This window comes from Pristiophorus japonicus, chromosome 1 (genome assembly GCF_044704955.1).
Source record: "Pristiophorus japonicus isolate sPriJap1 chromosome 1, sPriJap1.hap1, whole genome shotgun sequence".
In the NCBI taxonomy this organism is placed as follows: Eukaryota; Metazoa; Chordata; class Chondrichthyes; family Pristiophoridae; genus Pristiophorus; species Pristiophorus japonicus.
In genome coordinates, this window is record NC_091977.1 from 249156413 (window position 1) to 249182351 (window position 25939).

Below are 25939 nucleotides of genomic sequence, written 5' to 3' on the forward strand. Positions count from 1 at the left end.
TTTGGGAGCTCTACTGCGCATGCGCGGCCATTTCAATGACTTCAAGAACATTAGTTTTTTTTCCCCGCGCATGCGCAGAAGGCCCGGCTGCTTTTTCCGGCGCAGACCGCAGGCTCCATCCCCCGAGGTGAATGGCCACGCTACGTGGCTCCAGATTACAGCACAAACATCAGGGAAAGTTCGGACATGCTTTTCTGGCACATTTCTTGACCTAAATAAGCGGCACAACTCTGGCAATATGCCAGAAAACGGGGAAAATTGAGTCCATTGAATGGTTACAGCACAGAAGACGACCATTCAACCTGTCAAGCCTATGCAGGCTCTCTGCAAGAGCACTTCAGCTAGTCCCACTCCCGACCCTTTCCCCGTAGCCCTGCAATATTTTTTCCTTCAGATACTTATCCAACTCCCTTTTGAAAGCCGTGATTGAGTCAGCCTCCACCACCCTTTCAGACAGTGCATTTCAGATCCTAACCACTCATTGCAATTATTTTTCTTACATTGGCTTTGGTTCTTTTGCCAATCACTTTAAGTACATGTTTCAATTTTAAATTGTACATTTGTAAGCGTGACAATAAGTGTCATTGCTTCAATGTATCAAATTAGCCTTTTATTCACATATCAGTAGAAATACAAGAAACTTGCCTGTGCATACATTAAAGATACATCTCACTCGCACATCGCAGCAATCTGCTGATGAATTAGAAATCAAACCATAATATATATGGTTACAGTAACCAAGATTCTTGCAGGTTACTTAAGTATCTGAGTACTCTCATATTCTGTATGTGCTTTTCGGGAGCATGTTTTTTAAGATAGGTTCAACATTTAAAATGCAAAAGAATCTGCTGCATTTTAGACATTAAGGCTGGAATTTTGCCAGCGCTGAGAGGACGGGATCGGAGGAGGGTCCGCTGTCAAAATAGAAAAGATTAACAGTGGATCGGAAGCCCACTGTCAACCTGCCTTCACGCTAGTCTCCCAAGTGTCGGGTCCATCAGTGCTTTACAGACCCGACACCAAGCGGTGGGGGAGGACATCATTAACAGCTTGTTAAAAGGTACTTAAATAGCATTTTACCATGTACTTACCATTTTTCCAGCTTTTGACAAGATTTACGGTGCTCGGGGATCATGGCAGATAAGTAGGTTGGGTTTTCAATGAGTATTCATTCTTCTGAATAGTTGACAACTGCAAGAGTGGTATAAATGCTACCCTTTCACAGCTGTTAACTTTCCAATCTTAGAAGCTGGAGCCTTCAGGAATTGAATATACTTCTTAGCTTTATGCAGGTTAGAAGTGTTTGGAGTAAACTGTCTATCCACTGTCACCTCCTTGGAGCAATCTCTCTCACCATTGACAGATCACTTCTGTCATCTCAAATTCAGCTGCCATCTAGTCCATCAGCATTGGTGCCCTTGAAAAAATGTCACCATGGTCCTCAGAATCCCATCACGGTCAGCCCCAGCACCAACATTACCAGGTACACCAGCATCAGCACCACCAACCTTCTCTGCAATCACCTGATGCTGCACAGGACACAGGGCATCAGCACCCGATCACATTGCTGTCCGGGAGGCCAGGGATGGCCTCACCATGGCCACATTTACTTCACTTGACGCTGTACACCCTAGCTGCCACATGATGCACCAGGTTGGCACCACCACACACAGCACCATAAAGCATCCCTGCAATGCCCAAGCCATTGCTTTCACACTCATCACCATTGCGGGGGGTACCGTAATGTCTCAGCATTCACTGCAACTCACTAAGCCATTTCCAAAAGTGCACACAAATCTTCCTAAGAAGACAAAGTATTGAAAATAAAGATTTCAATGTTTGACAACACATTGGGCTGAAACTTGCTGCCTCGTCAGGTCTGTACGAAGTACGCACGGACCCGGCGAGGCCTCGCAGAAGTCGGTTTTCGGGGCGCGATGCGCATGTGCTGAAAACCGACTTTTCCGACATGTCAAGATTTCTCCATACAAACCTTCCACATCCCCGGAAGAAGGAAATCCGCGTGGGAGAGACTGGGCTGTTTGCCCAAATCATGTCCAGCGAATGTCCATCAAACTTTTACGCCTGGTAAAAGCAGACACATTGCTTACTTTTACCAGTATAAATTTTAAAATATATAAAAATTAAATTTAAACACTCATTTTTACATTAAAAATCCTGTCCATGAAGATAAGTTTATTTTTAACACTATTAAAACACATTAAAAAAAAAATCGCCCAAATGTTTTTTCGCAAAACATTTAATTACATTTAATTTCAATTAATTTTAAATATATGAGGTGTATTATTTATTTATTATGCTGTGTTTCATTGTTTGAGGGTTTTCTCATTAATAGTAATGGGAGTGCATACAAACAGAGCTCCCAGCAGTCAATTGCATTTTTGCATAATGTCTGCAGCTTAAATCAGATGTAATATCTATTTTGTTGCAATTGATAAGATAGCACCTTTGTCCACCATCCATAGTTGAAAAGGTAGAAATCTAGTCCACATACCACCTCCATAGGCAACAGCAATATTGCACCTTGGCCAGCAACTAACCAGGTGTGGACAGGAAAGTCTTGCCACCCCTCATCTGGTTCATAATAGCACACTTGCTCTCCAGTGGAAGGCCTAAAAACTTTTTTTTTTTTAATTTCACGGTTCCTAATACTTTTCAAAAGGAAATTCTCTATTTTGCTCCCGTCATCCTTGATAGATTCAGGATTTCCTGCACTTCAGTGATTAAATTGTGTTGACAGGACAATGACATACCATCTCTCGGTAAGTAGCAGTAAAGGCTCCATAATATGCAACGCACGCTGCTGCAATGAAGACATTTCCAATTAGATTTGATATTTCCTGTTCAAACAGAATTATGCTCTCTTGCCAGCGAATTTGCTCATCAGCAAGAGCGGCCGTAAGTTTTCCAGCATGCACTAATCGAGCCTGAGTTAGTTCCATTGTTCGTGCTAAACAGGAAAAAAGACATGACAATCAAACAGAGTCACAATTGAAATTATTAAAAATAATTGAGCGCAATGAACTAAGTAAATTGCAAATCTTCCGAACATACTTTTGAAAAAAGGTAAAAATTGTTAATTCTTTTATACAGTAAAAATAAAATTACATTCCCAGTGCCACCACCTAAAAAGATAAACTAAAATGCTCATTTCTACATTTAAGATGTGAAAACTGAAAGTGTTATACTTTCCAGAGTAAAATTGTATACTATAGAACCAAATCATTTTAATATATAAATAAAATATATGCTGATTGCAAGGGTCACAACATAAATTGGACAGTACGGAGTAAAATTTAGCCCGTGGGGGAAAAAAGTAGATTTTTTCAATCTTTGCAAATATTGTTAAGAACATACAAGTAAAACATGTTCCTTTTTTTTAAAAAAAGGGCTTCTTTAATGCATATCAAGAAATAATGCTTCAAGAAACTTTAGCAAGGAGAAACAATGCAAGTCAATTCAGTACTTTCATCTGGAACAATCAGTGTTAAAAAGCAGAATGGATCAAAGCACAACAATTTAGCCTATTTAACCCATTTCTTCTGCAGCCCATATTGACTCTATTCAACCCATTCAATATTCTAAAGGTTCAAGTTGCTCCCTGGCCCCAAAGGTAAATTATATAAACCTCCAGAGCATCGATCTAACTTGACATTGTACATTATATACATCTGAGACCAGTTGCTTTCCTTAGCATGATATTTCTAGGAGTTCAGGAACTAATCCGTACATTGTTAAGTCGTCTCCATCTGTACATATCCTCAATCGTGTTCCTAAATGTATTAATCAGCATTGACTGTTCAGACTTTATTTATGTGCTCTTGTGCTTGGACATTATATCCTCATAACTGAAGAGCTCTAGCTCCCAGGATCAGCTATGTCACTCTATCATCTCCAAAGCACAGCATTACAGCCTTGCCCCTGACCATTCTAATCATAGACTGTTACAGCACAGAAATAGGCCTTTCAATGCACTTTGTACTATTTGTGTTCAAACCTCCCTTTTCAATCTATGATTATCTTAAATTTGTGCTCTCGTTATCATCTCGCGACCGAGTGGAAATAATCTATCACGATTGACTTTACCATAATCCTTCATCATTTTGAAGACCTCCTCACGTCACTATCATCTGCACAAAGCTACAATAATTTGTTTCAACTTGTAGTCAATGCCCTTAAGATGTATATTAGCATTGGTTTGGTTTTGTTGAACACAGCTTCACATTGACTGGAATCTTTCAGCGAATAACCATGATGCTTTTCCCCTTCCATCTTGGTTCGTGTTTAAGTTCTGCTTATATACATTTCCTGTTCTGGTATGCATTACTTTTCAATTGTGCAGCTAAAAAAAAATCCTTCCACATTTCTTAGCCCATCTACTAAACTGTTCCATACCCATGAATACAGGTTAGCCCTTTTTTTTATTACCCAGCCACATTGTTTGCTATCATAAGCACATTTTATAACATTGCAAAATATAGTCTACTCTAAATTGAATAAAATTCCTCAGGCAATGGCAGAAAACAGGTATTGAAAGCCAACTGTTATACACCTCTCTTAATTTTCCTTTACAAGGATTTCAAGGGAAAGAGAAATCAAGCAGGGTGTATAATGGGAGTCGCACTGGTACCACTTGTTTTCTTCCCACAATGAAGATGAAAATGATGCCATCCATGGACAGCAAAGAACCGAACAGAATCTGTCAATATAATTACAAATTTTAGATGTAATTTTCACCTTCACCACCTGGGTGGCAAGACCATCAGCAGGCCGGGGCCATCAGAGGGAGCAGCGTGCGGCAGCGGCATATCACTGCAGGAGGGCGACGGCTGCGAAGGCAGGTCGCTGATTGCAGTGCGGGCAGACACAGCAGCAGGAGGGGCGAAGGAGCGGTGAGAGATTATAGAAGGAAGTGACCAGGGCCCAGCAGAGGCATGAGTCTGGGGCCCAAGAGAGGCGAGGGCCCTGGGGCAGCACAGGCCAGCCGACATTTAGAGACCGCATGGATGAACTACAACAATTGTACATCCCTGTCTGGCGTAAAAATAAAAAAAGGAAGGTGGCTCAACCGTGGCTATCCAGGAAAATCAGGGATAGTATTAAAGCCAAGGAAGTGGCATACAAATCGGCCAGAAATAGCAGCGAACCCAGGGACTGGGAGAAATTTAGAACTCAGCAGAGGAGGACAAAGGGTTTGATTAGGGCAGGGAAAATGGAGTACGAGAGGAAGCTTGCAGGGAACATTAAGACAGACTGCAAAAGTTTCGATAGCTATGTAAAGAGAAAAAGGTCAGTAAAGACAAATGTAGGTCCCCTGCAGTCAGAATCAGGGGAAGTCATAACGGGGAACAAAGAAATGGCAGACCAATTGAACAAGTACTTTGGTTCGGTATTCACAAAGGAGGACACAAACAACCTTCCGGATATAAAAGGGGTCAGAGGGTCTCGTAGGAAGGAGGAACTGAGGGAAATCCTTATTAGTCGGGAAATTGTGTTGGGGAAATTGAAGGCCGATAAATCCCCAGGGCCTGATGGAGTGCATCCCAGAGTACTTAAGGAGGTGGCCTTGGAAATAGCGGATGCATTGACAGTCATTTTCCAACATTCCACAGACTCTGGATCAGTTCCTATCGAGTGGAGGGTAGCCAATGTAACCCCACTTTTTAAAAAAGGAGGGAGAGAGAAAACAGGGAATTATAGACCGGTCAGCCTGACATCGGTAGTGGGTAAAATGATGGAATCAATTATTAAGGGTGTCATAGCAGTGCATTTGGAAAGAGGTGACATGATAGGTCCAAGTCAGCATGGATTTATGAAAGGGAAATCGTGCTTGACAAATCTTCTGGAATTTTTTGAGGATGTTTCCAGTAGAGTGGACAAGGGAGAACCAGTTGATGTGGTGTATTTGGACTTTCAGAAGGCTTTCGACAAGGTCCCACACAAGAGATTAATGTGCAAAGTTAAAGCACATGGGATTGGGGGTAGTGTGCTGACGTGGATTGAGAACTGGTTGGCAGACAGGAAGCAAAGAGTAGGAGCAAATGGGTACTTTTCAGAATGGCAGGCAGTGACTAGTGGGGTACCACAAGGTTCTGTGCTGGGGCCCCAGCTGTTTACACTGTACATTAATGATTTAGACGAGTGGATTAAATGTAGTATCTCCAAATTTGCAGATGACACTAAGTTGGGTGGCAGTGTGAGCTGCGAGGAGGATACTATGAGGCTGCAGAGTGACTTGGATAGGTTAGGTGAGTGGGCAAATGCAAGGCAGATGAAGTATAATGTGGATAAATGTGAGGTTATCCACTTTGGTGGTAAAAACAGAAAGACAGACTATTATCTGAATGGTGACAGATTAGGAAAAGGGAAGGTGCAACGAGACCTGGGTGTCATGGTACATCAGTCATTGAAGGTTGGCAGGCAGGTACAGCAGGCGGTTAAGAAAGCAAATGGCATGTTGGCCTTCATAGCGAGAGGATTTGAGTACAGGGGCAGGGAGGTATTACTACAGTTGAACAAGGCCTTGGTGAGGCCATACCTGGAGTATTGTGTACAGTTTTGGTCTCCTAACTTGAGGAAGGACATTCTTGCTATTGAGGGAGTGCAGCGAAGGTTCACCAGACTGATTCCCGGGATGGCGGGACTGACATATCAAGAAAGGCTGGATCAACTGGGCTTGTATTCACTGGAGCTCAGAAGAATGAGAGGGGATCTCATAGAAACGTTTAAAATTCTGACGGGTTTAGACAGGTTAGATGCAGGAAGAATGTTCCCAATGTTGGGGAAGTCCAGAACCAGGGGTCACAGTCTAAGGATAAGGGGTAAGCCATTTAGGACCGAGATGAGGAGAAACTTCTTCACCCAGAGAGTGGTGAATCTGTGGAATTCTCTACCACAGAAAGTTGTTGAGGCCAATTCACTAAATATATTCAAAAAGGAGTTAGATGTAATCCTTACTACTAGGGGGATCAAGAATTTGGCGGGAAAGCAGGAATGGGGTACTGAAGTGGCATGTTCAGCCATGAACTCATTGAATGGCAGTGCAGGCTCGAAGGGCCGAATGGCCAACTCCTGCACCTATTTTCTATGTTTCTATATGTGTACGTGCTCGGTCCATGCAGCAGAGCTGCTCTCCAGTTGTCTTGGGTAATCCTTGCCAATGGACCAAGACCTAGCTCTGTCAAGCCCGCGTGATGGCTAGTGTGCAACAGCCACCACACATTAAAAAAATCCAAGCACAGGCATCTTCCACCCTTCAGCATGTAGTTCGGGATCTGGAATATTAGGTCCTTCATTGAAACACCTTTCAACTCATTCCTTTTTGGCGTGGAAGCAAGTCATCCTCGCTTTGAGGGACTGCCTATGATGAATCTGGTGGAGTAAATTGCCAGCCCATTGTAGAACCGTCCATTGGAATAAAGGGTGGGCGGTCTGCTCTGTCAGATTACATCCCAGACAGTGAAAGTGAAAACTGCCCCTTGTGTCTGTAATATTATAGAATTATAGCAATGAGAGTCAGCAATTCAGCTGTCAACCTGCAACTTTGCTGGCCATGTGACACCATTGGCCAATCACATCCCACATTGGTTCACGTTAACGAAAAAACACCACAGACCAACCCGATCATTGAAACACAATGTCACTCATAAATGGACTGCCATCTTGGTTCTCTATTCTGCCCCACACTAATCATCCCCACTAAGTATTCTACCCACTGTCAGCCTTGGCTCAGAGGTAGCACTCTTACTTCTACTCACAATGTTGTGGCTTCAAGCCCTATTCCAGGGACGTAAGCACATAAACCAGGATGAAACACCAATTGGAGAGTGCTGTACTGTAGATAGACATCTTTTGAATGGGATGTTAAATCGAGTCCATGTCTGTTATTTATATACCTGTACAAGTTTCACACGTAAGACAACTCTTTTCGAGGCTCAAGAAGCCTAGATTATTGAGTTGTCCTTGATAGCTCTATAATTAGAAACATAGAAATTTACAGCGCAGAAGGAGGCCATCTCGGCCCATTATGTCTGCGTCGGCTGACAAAGAGCCGCACGGCCCTTGGTCAGCAGCCCTAACGGTTACATATAAACCCAGGAACAATGACGGAAAGGCAAAGAGCACCCAGCCCAACCAGTCCGCCTTACACAACTGCGACACCCCTTATACTGAAAACATCTACACTCCACCCCAACCGGAGCCATGTGGTCTCCTGGGAGAGGCAAAAACCAGATAAAAACCCAGGCCAATTTCGGGAGAAAAAAATCTGGGATAATTCCTCTCCGACCCATCCAGGCGATTGAAACTAGACCAGATCATCACCCTGGCCGTATTCTATTCTCTGCAGTACTTACCATTATATCTGCAGCGTCCAACAAAAGGTCATCCAATCTAATCCCAATTACCAGCTCGAGGTCCGTAACCCTGCAGGTTACGGCACCTCAAGTGCCCATCCAACCATCTCTTAAAATTGGTGAGGGTTTCTGCATCCACCACTCTTCCAGGCAGCGAGTTCCAGATCCCCACAACCCTCTGCATAAAGAATCCCCCGTCAAATCCCCTCTAAACCTTCCACCAACCACCTTAAAACTATGCCCCCGCGTAATGGACCCCTCCACCAATGGCAATAGACCCTTACAGGCCCCTCAATATTTTGTACACCTCAATGAGGTCTCCTCTCAACCTCTGTTCCAATGAGAACAAACCAAGCCTATCTAATCTGTCCTCATAACTAAGATTGGCCATTCTAGGCAGCATCCTAGTAAATCTCCTCTGCACCCTCTCTCGTGCAATCACGTCCTTCCTTTCATACGGCGACCAGAACTGCACGCAGTACTCCAGCTGTGGCCTAACCAAAGTATTATACAATTTAAGCATAACCTCCCTGCTCTTATATTCTATGCCTCAGCCAATAAAGGCAAGCATTCCGTATGCCTTCTTAACCACCTTATCAACCTGGCCTGCTACTTTCAGGGATCTGTGGACAAACACTCCAAGGTCCCTTTGTTCATCTACACTATTAAGTGGCCTACCGCTTAATGTGTATACCCTTTCCTTATAAGCCCTCCCAAAGTGCATCACCTCACACTTCTCTGAATTAAATTCCATTTGCCACTGCTCTGTCCACCTGACCAGTAGATTGATATCCTCCTGCAGTCCATGACTTTCCTCTTCATTATCAACCACACAGCCAATTTTAGTGCTGTCTGCAAACTTCCTAATCATACTCCCTATATTCAAATCTAAATCGTTGATACATGCCACAAAAAGTAAGGGACCCAATACTGAGCCCTGTGGAACCCCACTGGAAACATCCTTCCAGTCACAAAAACATCCATCAATCATTACACTTTGCTTCCTACCTCCGAGCCAATTTTGGATCAAACTTTCCACTTTGCCCTGGATCCCATGGGTTTTAACCTTCATGACCAGTCTACCACGTGGGACCTGATCAAAAGCCTTGCTAAAATCCATATATACTACATCGTACACACTACCCTCATCAACCCTCTTGGTTATCTCCTCAAAAAATTCAATCAGGTTAGTCAAACACGATCTTCCCTTAACAAATCCATGCTGACTGTCCCTAATTAATCCTTGTCTTTCCAAATGTAGATTCATCCAGTCTTTCAGGATTTTTTCCAATAGTTTTCCCACCACTGAGGTTAGGCTGACAGGCCTGTAATTATTCGGCCTATCCCTTTTTCCCTTCTTAAAAGAAGGGTACTTCATTAGCAGTCCTCCAATCCTCCAGCACCCTGCCCATATTCAAAGAGGACTGGAAAATGGTGGTCAATGCCTGTGCTATTTCCTCTTTTACTTCGCTCAACAGCCTGGGGTGCATTTCATCCAGGCCTGGGGACTTATCTACTTTCAAAGCTGCAAAACCCCTTAATACTTCCTCTCTCACTATATTTATTTCATCCAGAATATCACACTCCTCCTCTATAGCAGTATCTGCATTGCCTCTTTCCTTTGTGAAAACAGATGCAAAGTATTCGATAAGAACCTTACCAACATCTTCCACCTCCACACAAAGATTACCCTCGTGGTCTCTAATAGGCCCTACCCTTTCTTTAGTTACCTTAATTCTCTGCCACTGCCATAAAGTTAAATCATCAATAAGATTAAAGTGAAAATAAATGGGATGGTAAATATTCCACAACATTCCTTTGTATCACTAGATGTAATACTTTTTTCTAAGAATTTCATTTATCTTGTATCAAAAATGAAATTGAGCATTATCCTAGAACATTTCTAACAATATCTCACCTAGATTCTTTTTTTCTTCAATACTGCGATCGTACTGTTCTTGAAGATCCTCGAGTTTAAGGTCAAGTTCTCTTAGTTTGTTCTGTTTTTCTTTAAGTGTTTCCAAGGTGCTATCGAGTTCTTCCTATTAATTAAAGAGATGTTTATTTGTTTAAGGGGTTTTGTGAAAAAGGTTTTTTTTTTAAAAGCAGTTTAGAAGATATTTGCAGTCATTGACATCTCATTGTAACCACAAGTTGTTTGATTAGCTCAAATGCCATATTTTTGCAGGAATTTAATCCAGCAGTAATCTGATCTCTATCAACGCAAACATACAAATCACCTTTTTATGACATATTGAGGAGGGAGTTTTTAATCTGCAGGTAGCCGACAGGCAGAACATGCGGACGAGCCACCTGAGACCTGTGGCGGGAGGCCCAGGTCTCATTAACATACATCTGACGAGCTGCTCGTCCCGAACATATTACCATTGCAGCACGCCTGGTCTGGGCCGGGTCAATATCAGGTAGCCTGAAGACCGGAAAGATAATACGGGGGTGAGGTAAGAGTGCAACTGCGGCTAAGCGGAGCCGAGAGCAGCAGCGGCCCACATCATTCTTGAGGGGTCCAGATGAGTACTCCTGCACTTCCTGGTCCCACAAAAATAATTTTCACACTTACCTTATTAGAGCTCTTGCTCTGTATAAAACACTAGTTAGGTCACAGCTGGAGTACTGTGTGCAGTTCTGGTCACCACGTTACAGGGAAGATATGATTGCACTAGACAGGGTACAGAGGAGATTTACGAGAATGTTGCCTGGACTGGAGAATTTTAGCTATGAGGAAAGATTGGATAGGCTGGGTTTGTTTTCGTTAGAACAGAGGAGGCTGAGGGGAGACCTTATTGAGGTGCATACAATTATGAAGGGCCTAGATAGAGTGGATAGAAAGGACCTATTTCCCATAGCAGAGGGGTCAACAACCAGGGGCATATTTAAAATAATTGGTGGGAGGTTTAGAGGGGATTTGATGGGAAATGTTTTCACCCAGAGGGTAGTGGGGGCCTAGAACTCACTGCCTGAAAGGGTGGTTGAGGCAGAAACCCTCATAGCATTTAAAAAGTACTTGGATGTGTACTTGAAGTGCCGTAACCTACAAGGCTGTGGACCAAGAGCTGGAAAGTGGGATTAGGCTGAATTGCTCTTTGTCGACCGGCTCGGACACGATGGGCCAAAATGGCCTCCTTCTGTGCTGTAAATTTTTATGATTCTTGCTTGCCATGTTTTACTGAGTAGAGCATCCATGGTGCACACTCTGTCCAGTGTATCATAGGACCCTCATTTGCATGGATTCATGAGGCTCCCACCTGATTCAGGGCTGCCAAGTGGAAGGACAAAGTTGAAATGGCGACAGAGCCATTAAGTGGACAACATCGATTTGAACTCTGCTATCGTCCTCTTTCCATTGGAGGAGTTAAAATTGCCCCGGTTATCTTTAATTCATAATATATCATTTACAACATCTGAAGCAGAACTTCTAACTCACCTGAGCCGCAGCCAGTTTTATCCGTTTTGGCTCTACCACTTTAACAACTCGGGAATACAGATCCATAGCTCTCACCCACATGCACATGGACTTACAAGCTTTGGACACTTTCTCTACTTTTTCTGGCACAAAATCAGGGTTCTGAATATATTTCTGAAGTCGTTGCAGAATCTGGGGTTTAACGTTGTCTTTGTCATATTCCATGAGTTTCTTCAAGAAGTTTGAATCACCAAGAACTTGTTTAGCTGAAGCCCAGTCAGTTCTGTAACATGAAAAATAAACTTGGTTTAATTAATCTTTAAAGTCATTGGGCTGGATTTTCGGCTTTTGTGTTTTTTCAGCAAAAACGGAAGTGATACGTGAAACTTACCATTTTCGGCACGCTATCGTTTTTAGGCCGAACTTTTGGGTTTTACGTCTGCGCCAGGCGGTAATGAGGGCATTGCACAAGGATTCATGGCGCAAAAACATGAGTTTCGCCAAATTTAGTCTGGGGCCGGGAGAGCTGTGAGAGGCCTTGTGAGGGGGAAAAATAATTCCAAAAAACATTCCAAAAACATTTACAAGACCCTTAACTATCTAATCGTTTCAAAACAAAATTTTTAATTAAAACTTTAACTTACCTTTTTTGCAGATTTTCTTACTTACCGCTGCTGGCAGGGCTGCACTGACAGATTTGAGCTGTCGCTATTCTGGGTGTGGTGTACGGGTCGGTAGAGCTGGATGCATTTGCAATCCGTGTCGTTGCACGTCGGCCCACCTCTCCCCAGCGGTACTTGGAAGCGCCGCTGCAAACAGGTACTCGAGGATCCCGCCCAGACTTTGCAACTGTGTTTTCGCCGCGGAGGGTCAAATCGCGGCGAAAATCCGGTTCCAAAATTCTCGTAAATCCGGCCCAATGTACTAAACCAAAAACAAACTTACGATAGTCAGTGAAAAGTAATAAAAGTTATCCATTAACTCATAACATAAGAACATGAGAATTAGGAGCAGGAGAAGGTTATATGACCCCTTGAGCCTGCTCTGCCATTCATAAGAAATAGGAGCAGGTGTCGACCATTTGGCCCCTCGAGCCTGCTCTGCCATTTAATAAATCATGGATGCTCTGATCTTGTGATCAGCTCCACTTCCCTGCCCACTCCCCATAACCCTTCCCTGTCAGTTCCCAATAACCCTTTACTTCCTTATTGTTCAAAAATCTGTGTATCTCCACCTTAAATATATTCAATGACCCAGCCTCCACAGCTCTCTGGGGTAGAGAATTCCACATATTTACGACACTCAGAAGAAATTCCTCCTCATCTCAGTTCTAAATTGGCGACGCCTTATTCTTAAACTATGCCCCCTAGTTCTAAATTCCCCCATGAGTGGAAACATCCTCTCTACATCTACCTTACCGAGCCCCCTCAGTGCATTATATGTTTCAATAAGAGGGAGACAGACAGCAGGAAACTATAGACCAGTTAACCTAATATCTGTCGTTGGGAAATTGCTGGAGCCCATTATTAAGGAAGCAGTAGCAGTACATTTGGAAAATCATAATGCAGTCAAGCAGGGTCAGCATGGTTTTATGAAAGGGAAATTATGTTTGACAAATTTGCTGAAGTTCTTTGAGGATATAACAAGCAGAGTGGATAAGGGGGAACACCAGTGGATGTGGTGCATTTCGATTTCCAGAAGGCATTCAATAAGTTGCTACATAAAAAGTTACTGCACAAGATAAGAGCTCACAGGGTTGGGGGTAATAACAGAAAAGAGAGAGTCAGGATAAATGGTTAATTTTCCGGTTGGCAAACGGTAACTACTGGGGTGCCACAGGGATCGGTGCTAGATCCTCAACTATTTACAATCTACATTAATGACTTGGATGAAGGGACCGAGTGAAATGTAGCCAAGTTTGTTGATACAAAGATGGGTGGGAAAGCAAGTTGTAAGGAGGACACAGAAGGGTCAAGTTTCGGGCCGCGCCTAGAACGGCGCAGCCCCGCGAGCCACGTCTGATTTCCGAGCTCAAAACCGCGCCTAAAACTTACCTCAGTATTCTCCCCGCTTCTGGAACGTTCCAGGCCCTTGGCGCAGCGCAGCACAAGGGGTCGGGAGCGGAGCCAGATCCCGGCGCTGAAAACAGTGCCAGGACATCTGCACATGCGGGCTAGAGTGCGCGCACATGTGCAGTAGCTCCAGGCCACTGAGGCTGTGTGGGAGGGGCCCGAAGCACGCCGCCCCTAGCCTTGGCCAAATGGGCTCACTGGGGCGGCAAAGATCGGACTCGGGCCTCCCTCCTCTTCAGCTCCTGCTCCAGATCCCACCCCGTCCCCCCCGTTCAAATCCACTGCCTGCCGCTCTCCCCTGCCCCGTTCCGCTCCGGCTCTCTCCCACCTCCTGCCCTCGCCACCCCCGCCCCCATTCAGCTCCCGGTGCGGTCAACTCCCGCTCCTCCCCCCACCCCCCCACCACCACATTCAGCTCCCGCTCCGCTCCAGCTCCCCACCCCCCACCAGGTCCTGTCCGGTCTGCTCCCGCCCCCCCACGTCCTCAGCAGGGCCCGCCCACCCAGCATCTTGCTGGGGGCGGGCCCCGCCCAAAGTCTTCAGCCCGGCTTCCTCTCGTCAGCTGGGCCCGTTCAGCCTCCCCCGCTCCCTTCTCTCCGCCTCCCCCGCTCCCTTCTCTCCTCCCCCCCCTACCTCCTCTCCTCCACCCGTTCCTCACTCCCTCTCCCCCCTCCCCTCCCTCCCCTTCCCCCCACCTCCCTCTCCCTCCCCCCCCTCCCCTTCCCCCCACCTTCCTCTCCCTCCCCCCCACCTCTCTCTCCCTCCCCCCACCTCCCTCTCCCTCCCCCCACCTCCCTCTCCCTCCCCCCACCTCCCTCTCCCTCCCCCCACCTCCCTCTCCCTCACCTCCCTATCCCTCTCCCTCCCCCCACCTCCCCCTCCCCCTACCTCCCTCTCCCTCCCCCCACCCTCTCCCTCCCCCTCCTCCCACCTCCCTCTCCCTCCCCCCACCCTCTCCCCACCTCCCTCCCCCCACCTCCCTCCCCCCCCCTCCACCTCCCATCTCCCTCCCCCCACCTCCCACCTCCCATCTCCCTCCCCCCACCTCCCACCTCCCATCTCCCTCCCCCCACCTCCCACCTCCCATCTCCCTCCCCCCACCTCCCACCTCCCATCTCCCTCCCCCCACCTCCCATCTCCCTCCCCCCACCTCCCATCTCCCTCACAGGCTAAGTGAGTGGGCAAACATTTGACAGATGGAGTATAATGTGCGAAAGTGTGAAGTTATCTACTTTCGCAGGAAAAATAAAAAAGCAAATTATTATTTAAATTGAGAGAGATTACAAAATGCTGCAGTACAGAGGGACCTGGGTGTTCTTGTGCATGAAACACAATAAATTAGTATGCAGGTACAGCAAGTAATCGGGATATGGTGAGATCACACCTAGAGTACTGCATACAATTTTGGTCTCCTTATTTAAGGAGGGATATACTTGCATTGGAGGCAGTACAGAGAAGGTTCACAATATTGATTCCTGAGATGAAGGGGTTGATTATGAAGAAAGGTTGAGCAGGTTGAGCCTACACTCATTGAATTAGAAGAATCGAATTACACTACATCCACTGGTTCCCCCTTATCCACCCTGCTTGTTACATCCTCAAAGAACCCCAGCAAATTTGTCAAACATGATTTCCATTTCATTAAACCATGCTGACTTTGCTTGACTGCATTATGATTTTCCAAATGTCCTGCTACTGCTTCTTTAATAATGGACTCCAGCATTTTCATAACGACAAATGTTAGGCTAACTGGTCTATAGTTTCCTGCTTTCTGTCTCGCTCCTTTATTAAATAGGGGCGTTACATTTGCAGTTTTCCAATCTTTGGGACCTCTCCAGATGCCAGGGAATTTTGATAGATTGTAATTAATGCATCCACTGTGTCAGCAGAGTACATTTTATTTAGTGATAGTGATTATATTAAGTTCCCCCCTCTCTATAGCCTCTTGATTATCTATTATTGGAATGTTTTTAGTGTCTTCGACCGTGAAGACCGATACTGTTGGTCAAGACACCAGGCAAACTCGCTTGCTCCTCTTCAAATAGTACCATGGAGTTTTTTTTTAACCTCCACCTAAACAACTTGTCTGAAAGGCAGCACCCCCAACAGTGCAGCACTCCCTCAGTACTGCACTGAAGTGTCCGCTTCATCTCCATGGGCCGGATTTTCGGCTTTTAGCATTTCGGGGTACAAATCGGGGCGGAGCACAAAAGTTTGCGCCCCTGTCATGTATTTGTACCCACTCTAGAGGAGTGTTGGCGTAAAGTCAGGCGTTGCACGACTGACTTTGTGCGCCGGTGCTGAAACTTTCGGCGGTGAAGGAGGTACCCATTTTGTGCATGCGCATTGCATTTTCTTACCTCTCGCTTTCTTTTCCAGTTGCAAATGCAAATGCAGGGCACACCAACTTCCCACGCACATGCACATTTAAACCGTCCCACTTCAGCCATTTCTGCTGTGATGGAGGAACAGGAGGAAAGGCAGCGTGACAGGCGCTTCACCCAGGAGGCTAGTGAGGCCTTAGTGAGTGCGGTGAAGAGAAGGTGAGCCTCATTCCATCTTTCTGGGGGAGCCAGACCACTCCCTGCTGTGTTCAAAAGAATATGGAGGAATATCATGCAGGATTTGTGTGCTGCAGACGTTGTGCCTAGGACTGGCACACAGTGCCGAAAAATATACAACAATCTCACGATTGTCATCAGGGTGAGTACCATTTGCATTACTTGTAACATTAATCTCACACATGTGAAGTCTTTCATTTATCTAGTCCCTCTCAACACTCATGGGGTGCCTTTCACAAGGGATGGAGTACAAAAGCAGGGAGGTACTGCTGCAACTGTGCAGGGTATTGGTGAGGCCGCACCTGGAGTACTGCGTGCAGTTTTGGTCACCTTACTTAAGGAAGGATATACTAGCTTTGGAGGGGGTACAGAGACGATTCACTAGGCTGATTCCGGAGATGAGGGGGTTACCTTATGATGATAGATTGAGTAGACTGGGTCTTTACTCATTGGAGTTCAGAAGGATGAGGGGTGATCTTATAGAAACATTTAAAATAATGAAAGGGATAGACAAGATAGAGGCAGAGAGGTTGTTTCCACTGGCTGGGGAGACTAGAACTAGGGGCACAGCCTCAAAATACGGGGGAGCCAATTTAAAACCGAGTTGAGAAGGAATTTCTTCTCCCAGAGGGTTGTGAATCTGTGGAATTCTCTGCCCAAGGAAGCAGTTGAGGCTAGCTCATTGAATGTATTCAAGTCACAGATAGATAGATTTTTAACCAATAAGGGAATTAAGGGTTATGGGGAGCGGGCGGGTAAGTGGAGCTGAGTCCACGGCCAGACCAGCCATGATCTTGTTGAATGGCGGAGCAGGCTCGAGGGGCTAGATGGCCTACTCCTGTTCCTAATTCTTATGTTCTTATAAGAGTAGACTGATGGGGCAGTAATTTTCCGGATTGGATTTGCCCTGCTTTTTGTGGACAGCACATACCACATTGTTGGGTAGATACCAGTGTTGTAGCTGTACTGAAACAGCCTGGCTAGAGGCATGGCTAGTTCTGGATCACAAGTATTCAACACAACAGTCGAAATGTTGTTGGGTCCGATAGCCTTCGCTGTATCCAGTGCACTCAGCCGTTTCTTGATATCATGTGGAATTAATTGAATTGGTTGAAGACAGGCTTCTGTGATGGTGGGGACCTCAGGAGGAGTACGATGTGGATCATCCACTTGGCACTTCTGGCTGAAGATGGTTGCAAACGTTTCAGCCTTGACTTTTGCAGTTCAGAAGGATGAGGGGTGATTTTATAGAAATATTTAAAATAATGAAAGGGATAGACAAGATAGAGGCAGAGAGGTTGTTTCCACTGGTCGAGGAGACTAGAACTAGGGGGCACAGCCTCAAAATACGGGGGAGCCAATTTAAAACCAAGTTGAGAAGGAATTTCTTCTCCCAGAAGGTTGTGAATCTGTGGAATTCTCTGCCCAAGGAAGCAGTTGAGGCTAGCTCATTGAATGTATTCAAATCACAGATAGATAGATTTTTAACCAATAAGGGAATTAAGGGTTATGGGGAGTGGGCGGGTAAGTGGAGCTGAGTCCACGGCCAGATCAGCCATGATCTTGTTGAATGGCGGAGCAGGCTCGAGGGACTAGATGACCTACTCCTGTTCCTAATTCTTATGTTCTTATGTTCTTATAACAAAGATGAAGGCTTATATCGGCAATCATTGGTTTTTAATGATCTATGCACATAATTTGTATCATTATCATCCCTCACAATGCACGCCAACTGCTCCTATCGCTTTCTGAAGATCACTTACAACCCTCGTGTTAGATGCCTCTAAACTATGAATACATACTGATGAAGTGTCATGTATCCTACATGGCTACTATTGGTACTATCACAAGGTGTGCCACCAGAGGGCACAGCAGTGGGAGACTTATAGATTACCTGTACAGGTGTGCCTGGCCTAGTATAAAAGGCAGGCCATCAGGTGTGATCCTCACTCAGGAGTTAACTAATAAAGGACTAAGTTCACGTACAACACATTGCCTCATGGAGTCATTACTAGAGCATCTAAGGACACAACAATTGGCGACGAGATTACAAACTTTCACGCGAAAATGGCTGCCCTTGGTACGTTGCAGCAGTTCGCCGATAGTGATGATTGGGATGCCTTTGTGGAGAGGCTCGAATATTTCTTCACAGCAAACAACCTGGCAGGAGACGATCCGGCTGCACTGGCTGATAAGCGCCACGCTATCCTGCTAACCAGTTGTGGGCCCAGCATCTATGGCCTCGTCCGGGACTTGCTGTACCAGCGAAGACAACGACCAAGACGTACATGGAGCTTGTAACCCTGATCCATGAGCAACTCAAGCCCAAAGAGAGCATCCTCACAGCCAGACACCGGTTCTATACCCACCGACGGCCCGAAGGCCAGGAAGTCATGAAGTACACCGCAGACCTCAGGAGGCTGGCGGCACCATGCGAGTTCGGCACCCAACTCAACGATGCGCTGCGGGACATTTTTGTCATTGGAATTGGCAATGAGGGCCTTCTTCATAAGCTACTTTCGGCGGATACCACAGTCACACTGCAAAAGGCCATCTCTGTGAGCCAGTCATTCATGACCTCGACCTGCAGTTCTTGGCAGATGACTCACCCTCAGGACTCAAACCCAGCAGGTACTGTGCACTGAGTAGCATCGTTTAGGGGCTGGACTGTAGAGCGTGAACCCTTTCAGGGAAGAGAGAACAGGCCCCCCCCCCCCCCCGAGTCCCTTAACTCAGAATCCGCTGAGGGGGGCCAATCGAGTAGCACCATGCTGGTGTTGCGGAGGGAATCACAGGACTCACCAGTGTCGCTTTAAAGACTATGTATGCAAAGGCTGCAGCACAAAGGGCCACCTCCAGCGAATGTGTAAGAGAAATATGACTCACCGTGTCGATGAAGAGTCTGCAGATGGCCAGGAATCCAACGCGGATTATGAATCGATAGGCAGAGAGGCAGCCCAGCCTCACGGGGAGGTCCAGAGCAGGTTTACCTGCACCACTGAAGATGGTGTTCCCCGCTGAAGATGGAAGTCGAGATAGAGGACATTCCAGTCTTCATGGAAGTGGACACGGGAGCGAGCCAGTCAGTGATGAATCAAGAAGCCTTTGAGAGGCTGTGGGACAATCAAGCTGAACAAGCCAGGTTGGTCCCGGTTCAGGCAAAGCTACACTGATGAAATCATCCCAGTCATTGGTAGCACGAATGTAAAGGTATTTCATGATGGCGCGGTGCATAAGTTACCTCTGTGGATTGTTGCAGGTGATGGACCAATGCTGCTCGACAGAAGGTGGATGGAGAAGATCCATTGGAAGTGGGAAGACTTCACCCCTCCAGCGATCGACGTTGTCTGCGCTCAGAGGCAAAGCAAGCCCTCACCTGAGGGTGGACCCGGCACCAGCACAGCACCCGGGACACAGAACACTCAGCACGACTGCGTGGAGATGATCCAGCTGAGACGACCTGAACGCACCTTCCAGGCTCCAGTGGCAGGACTCTGGAGGAAGAAAATCGGATCCAGAGGTGACTTCCCAGCTTCGGAGGCAGAATCCGGGGAGAAGAAGTTCACCGCAGTCGACATAGTGGGTGGTGAAAAGGTGGCGCCCAAACCACGAGGTGATGCGCTGAAGACAAAGATGGCCACGGCCAGACCACGAGGTGCAGCGCTGATGGAGCAACACGTGGCACCAAACAAAGAAGCGGATTGGGGTAAAGAAAGCAAGGCTCTCTTAAAGGAGGCCTGCAACCCATCACAATTAAAAGGGACAGTTCCACACACTTAAGCAATGTAATAGTAATTGTAAGTCAGAGACAAAAGGTGTAATTGATCATGTAAAATGTGTAACTGATAATCTGAATTGTGTACATGCAACCAGCGAGAAAAAGTCGCGCGATCGCAATCGGACCCACAGAATGCCCAGCATAAGTAATGAAAAGTTGTGCAATGCAGTGAGCAGACACCCATCGGGAGCACACAGGTCCAGCAAGCTACCCAATGCTGTAGCCTGCGTTCCAGGGACCAGGGTTATGCCCCATGGAGTGTGACCACAAGCAGCCAACACAAACGAGCTGCAAAGCAAGCGATCTCAGCAGGGCAACGGCACCGGTATCGACACCATGATCCTCATTCCGAAGTTAACTAATAAAGGACTAAGGTCACTACAGTTCAAGTACAACACATTGCCTCGTGGAGTCATTACTAGAGCATCTAAGGACACAACATGAAGCACATACAAGATCGCAACAAATTGAATGGAAGCCTCTACAACATTCACACAGTATCATCTATTCTATTGTAGTTGGCATATGTGGCACAAAAGCAGAGAGACCCTTTTTGAACCCTTCTTATTTTTCTCTTTGCAGTCAAAGCACTCCCACAACTAGAAGGGAGCAGCCACGGACAGGCGGGGGTCCGCCTCAAACATTACCTCTGACAGACGTTGAGAGGGTCTCTGCCCTCATCGGAGTCCCAAGTCGGACAGTTGCCAGGAGTGATGCTGAGCCCCCTTCGAGTAGTGAGGATATGTAAATGGATCGCGCTACAGAATCCACTGCACTGCGAGATACAATGGAGTTGTGGCAGCCCTCAAATGAACCTGTGCTATGCCACCTTCCTCATGCGACCCTGCCCCCTCCTCTGCTAACCACACGTCTGATATTTTCTACTTCCAGATGACCAACCGGAGACATAGCATCCCTCGAGGGAGGCCTCCACTTCAGGCCATGCAGCCGACAACGAGGCACTGGAGGGCGGAGCATCCGAGCCCACCAGATGCATCCTAAGGATTAAATACTTCTGGGGACAACACGGACTTTGTGGGTTTTGAGGCTCCTGGCCCCAGTGACGCACAGCAATGCAGTGCCATGGTGTAATCCCGCAGGCTTCTCGCCGGAGGGTGAGTCGGCAAAGTCATACTGTTCACAGACAGGCAGACCTTGAAGTGGACCTGGTGGAAATGTCCAGGGAGAGTGCAGTGATAAACCGTGACCTGATTGATGCATTGGGACGGAGCCCAGCGAGCATTGACAAGCTCAATGCGACTGTTGCGGAGGCATTGTCGTAGCTTGTCGTTGCGAGTCGGGAGTCCAGCAAGGCCATTGTTGCCCACACACAGAGGCTGGTGGCTTCCAGAAGCGACAATGGAGTTTCAGAGTCTGTGGCGCGTGCCGTTGGTCACACCAGACTCGGGCGCATCACAGGCACAAGCTTTGCTTGAGCTTGGGCAGGTGATGCAGGGTTGCATAGAGTGGTGAGACAACGCTCAAATGTCCTGTTCCCCGTTCAAGCAAACCAGTCAATGATGAGCTGCCGACATAAGGCTCTTGCAGCATCCACATCTCAATGATGGATTGTGGTGGTTGTGGTAGGGGTTCCTTTCCAGGCTTCTCTTCCTCATCCTCCTGAGGTGGTCCTGCAATCCCCATTGGCAATGCCTGTCCCCTCATGATGGTTAAGTTATGTAGCGTGCAGCACATGACAATGAACTCGGAGACCTGCGGGGGAGTATTGAAGGCTGGCTCCACAGCGGTCCAGACATCAGAAGCACTGCTTCAGCATGCCTATCGTCTGTTCAATGATGTTGCGGGTGGCTGCATGGCTGCCATTATAGTGCTGCTCGGCTTCTGTGGCAGGGGTTCCGGAGGGGGGTCATGAGCCAGGTGGCCAGGCCATATCGTTTGTCCTCAATCAGCCAGCTCTGACCTTGTCTTTATTGGTGAAATATGAAAACATCATGTTTTCTCCCTGGATAGCGGGCATTGACTGAGAGAATGCGATGAATGTGATCGTAGACCAGCTGAACGTTTAATGAGTGGTATCCCTTTCTGTTTCGGAAGACCTCTGCATTCTGCGTTGGTGCTCGCAGGGTGACATGCATACAGTCAGTGGCACCCTGAACCTTGGGGAAGCCAGCAAATCGTCCATCTTATTCTAGCTCTCCCTACACATTGGGAACTCGATGAGGTCCATCCTGCGTGCATACAGTCCCCTTGTCACCTGGCAAGTGCAGCAATGTGTAGCATGCTGTGAGATGCAGCATATGTTCCCTGCTGTTACCTGGAAGGAGCCAGAGGCATAGAAGGCAAGTGCCACAGTAATCTTCACCTCGATGGGCAGCGCATTCCTGGTGCCGCTGGTAAGCTGTAGGTCTGCCTGTAGGAGCTGGCATATCTCTGTCAGCACTTCTTTTCTGAAGCGCAGCCTTCGAACACACTGCGCATCAGAAATGTGTAGGTATGAGGGATGTTCCCTGTAAGCCCGTGGGGAGTAAGGCCCCCTCCCCAAATGTCTGCGACCTCTTTGATTCTGTTGTAAACCATGGACAATAAGCCTCCTTCTAGCTTGAAGCCGCCTGACAATAGCAACCAGCATAATTTGTTGCCGAACTAGCATTGCCCCCTTACTGACTCTCTTACTGACCTTGAAAACAAAGGGTTAAGTCACGTAAAAGTGCTGCTTTAAAGTGTGCCCTCACGGAACGTTCTGCGCGCAACCGGGGCAGTCACTGACAACTGCGATACAAGATTCTCCAGCCTCCCTTTAAATATGGCGCCAATTGCGCCTGCTGCACCCTAGGACCATCTGATTTTTTTGGTCGGGTCCTGGGACGGACGCAAAATCAGGCATAATGCCTAAAAGTTCCACCCGGGGCACTAGCACAGCTTTACACAATGATTGACATCATCCTGACGATCAAAATGGAGGATGGGGCGGGGGTAAGTGTTTGCGCCGCCGCAAAACCATCGCCGAAACTTCCAGCCGGTGGCTAAACCCTGGACGCCCTGTTTGAGGTCCAGAAACACCTTTTTCCGTCCCACTGAGATGCGAAACGTGGCACAAATTAGCAGAAAATCCAGCCCCCTGTGTTTAAGTTTGTAGTGGGGCTTGAAGTCATAGGGACCGAAATTGATGGCCTTACCGGCCACTGCCGCTGACATTCCTCTTGAAGTTGTGTGCCCAGTGCCACTTTCCATTTCGTGTGGAGCAGGAGGGAGGGGAGAACCGCCAGGATCCGCCCGCTGATGTCAGTGGATGGCCGAGTGGCACAACTGTCCTCCCACCCGCCGAGATGCCATATTGATGCGGGTATCGGCGTCAGAACGGAGAAGGACCGCTGGCTGGAGGCTGTTCTATCTCAGACAGTGAGTATATGAAGAGCTGAAAAAAAGGTTAGTAATCATTTTTAAAATGTTTTCTTTGCAGCGACTTACCTGGATGGGGTCTCAGATGTTTTTTTTGCTGATTTTCCTTTTCAGGTCTTCAATCTTCCGTGGGCCCGACTCTATCGTTGGTGGCACATGGACGGCAAGTGCCTTTGCCACCGAGATTGGGTGCTCCCACCGGCTGCCACATAGATTGGCGGCATAAGTCCCTCCTTGGCCACCTGCCACCCTTTCAAGGACCTTTTTGACGAAAACCCTGCCCAAAGTACCGTCAGGTACCTCGGAGGCCATCGGCGGGCCTTTCGGCGGCATTTGGGCAGGTGGAGGCCTTCACCGATTTCGGCCCCATAATTTCTAACTCAGGTGAAAACACTACCAACTGATGAAACCAAGTACGCATTATACCAATCATATGGCTCCCAGGGTCGAATGTAGCAGTTTTGGCAACAGGTATGTATTCCTATTGTTCAATGAACGTGTCAGAAGATGCTGTTCTTTTTAGTTAGACAAATGGATTAGTAAGGTAGATACATACACAGATAATAACAATAATATAAAGATGAATTATGCATCAACATCTTCAAAGAATATTACTCACTTTGAATTAAGCAGGATGCAAATGGCTTCCATGACAGTCGTAACTAGATCTGGAGGCTTGGTGAATACTCTGACTTCAGATATATCTGCTTTGTCCAATGAATCGAGGGCTTTGTTTGCTGCATCCAAGGCAGGCATAGCTTCATCGAGATCTCGCTGAGCATCATCAGCTATAGCTTGGGTCTCTGCAGCTTTTGCCTTGGCTAAAGCTTCATCTTCCTGTACAACACTACGAATCTAATACACGCAAAATGTTGGGTATAATAAATCTCACATCTATTTTTGAACATTATTCAGTTTAAACATCAGCTGAATTATAAGAACATAATAGGAGCAAGAGTAGGCCACCTGGCCCCTCGAGCGGACTCAGCTCCACTTCCCTGCCCACTCCCCATAACCCTTTATTCCCTGATCGCTCAAAAATCTGTCTATCTCCACCTTAAATATATTCAATGGCCCAGACTCCAGAGCTCTCTGGGGCAGAGAATTCCATAGATTTACAACCCTCAGAGAAGAAATTCCTCCTCATCTCAGTTTTAAATGTGCGGTCCCTTATTCTGAGACTCTGTCCCCTAGTTTTAGTTTCCCCGATGAGCCCCCTCATTATCTTATATGTTTCGATAAGATCACCTCTCATTCTTCTGAACTCCAATGTGTATAGGCCCAACATACCTATCTTCATAGGTCAACCTACTTATCTCCAGAATCAACCTGGTGAACCTTCTCTGAACAATGCAAGTATATCCTTCCTTAAATACGAAGCCCAAAACTGTATGCAGTACTCTAGGTGTGGCCTCACCAATACCCTGTACAGTTGTAGCAGGACTGCTCCGCTTTTATACTCTATCCCCCTTGCAATAAAGGCCAACATTTCATTTGCCTTCCTGATCACTTGCTATAACCTGCATACTAATCTTTTGTGTTTCATGCACCAGGACCCCCAGGTCCCACTGTACTGCAGCACTTCGCAATTTTTCTCCATTTGAATAATAACTTGCTCTTCAATTTTATCTGCCAAAGTGGATAACCTCACATTTTCCCACATTATACTCCATCTGCCAAATATTTGTTCACTCACTTAGCCTGTCTATATCCTTTTGCAGATTTTTTGTGTCCTCCTCACAATTATCCTACATATAAGCTGCCATAACTATTGAGTTTCTAACACAGATGAGACTGCACACAGGGAGGTTAAAGTAACAGTGACCTCAGTCTTTAATAAGACACTCCAGAGTGAGGAACAGGCCTTAGGGGCCGGCTTATATCCAGTGCTTCCAAGGGATGCTGGGATCCCTTGGGACTTCAGGGGATGAGCTCCCTGGTGGCGGAACATGGGAGTGCATGCTTTACAGATACACAACAATAACTATGAAACATATCAGTTTCATAATCGACAACACATATTAATAAAGGGGAATCTAGCTGTAAAAGAACTTTAAAATATATAGGGGCTGAAATTGGTCGACATGGCGCCCCCTACCGCCCACGTTCTGCCCAAAAATGTGATTTTGGTCAAAAAACATCGACATACCGCTCGGAAGATTATACATTATTGACATACTGCCGAGCGGTATGCACATTGTCCGCCATGTAGGACCACCCGCATACCGCCCAAAAAGTCCGTTTTTCATCGCATACCACCGGAGCTACATACCGTCCTGGAAAAGGTGGTTTTACATGATGGTAAGTGGGCGGGAATGGGTGGAGTGCACGGATCCGCCATTTTGGAAATCGAGAATTGTCAGCTAAAGCAG

General features: G+C 46.6%; 1 protein-coding gene across 2 annotated transcripts in view; it reads right to left on the bottom strand.

The window, feature by feature from the left end:
- dnah6 (dynein, axonemal, heavy chain 6) overlaps window positions 1–25939 on the bottom strand; it is a 669683-nt gene that overhangs the window by 232451 nt on the left and 411293 nt on the right. For both annotated transcript variants that reach the window (XM_070888374.1, XM_070888373.1), the window contains exons 50-53: window positions 24187–24422; window positions 11818–12079; window positions 10294–10417; window positions 2775–2971 (exon numbers count right to left, since the gene is read on the bottom strand). In XM_070888374.1, coding sequence (XP_070744475.1) covers window positions 2775–2971; window positions 10294–10417; window positions 11818–12079; window positions 24187–24422 — 819 coding nt within the window. The remainder of the gene's footprint in view (window positions 1–2774; window positions 2972–10293; window positions 10418–11817; window positions 12080–24186; window positions 24423–25939) is intronic.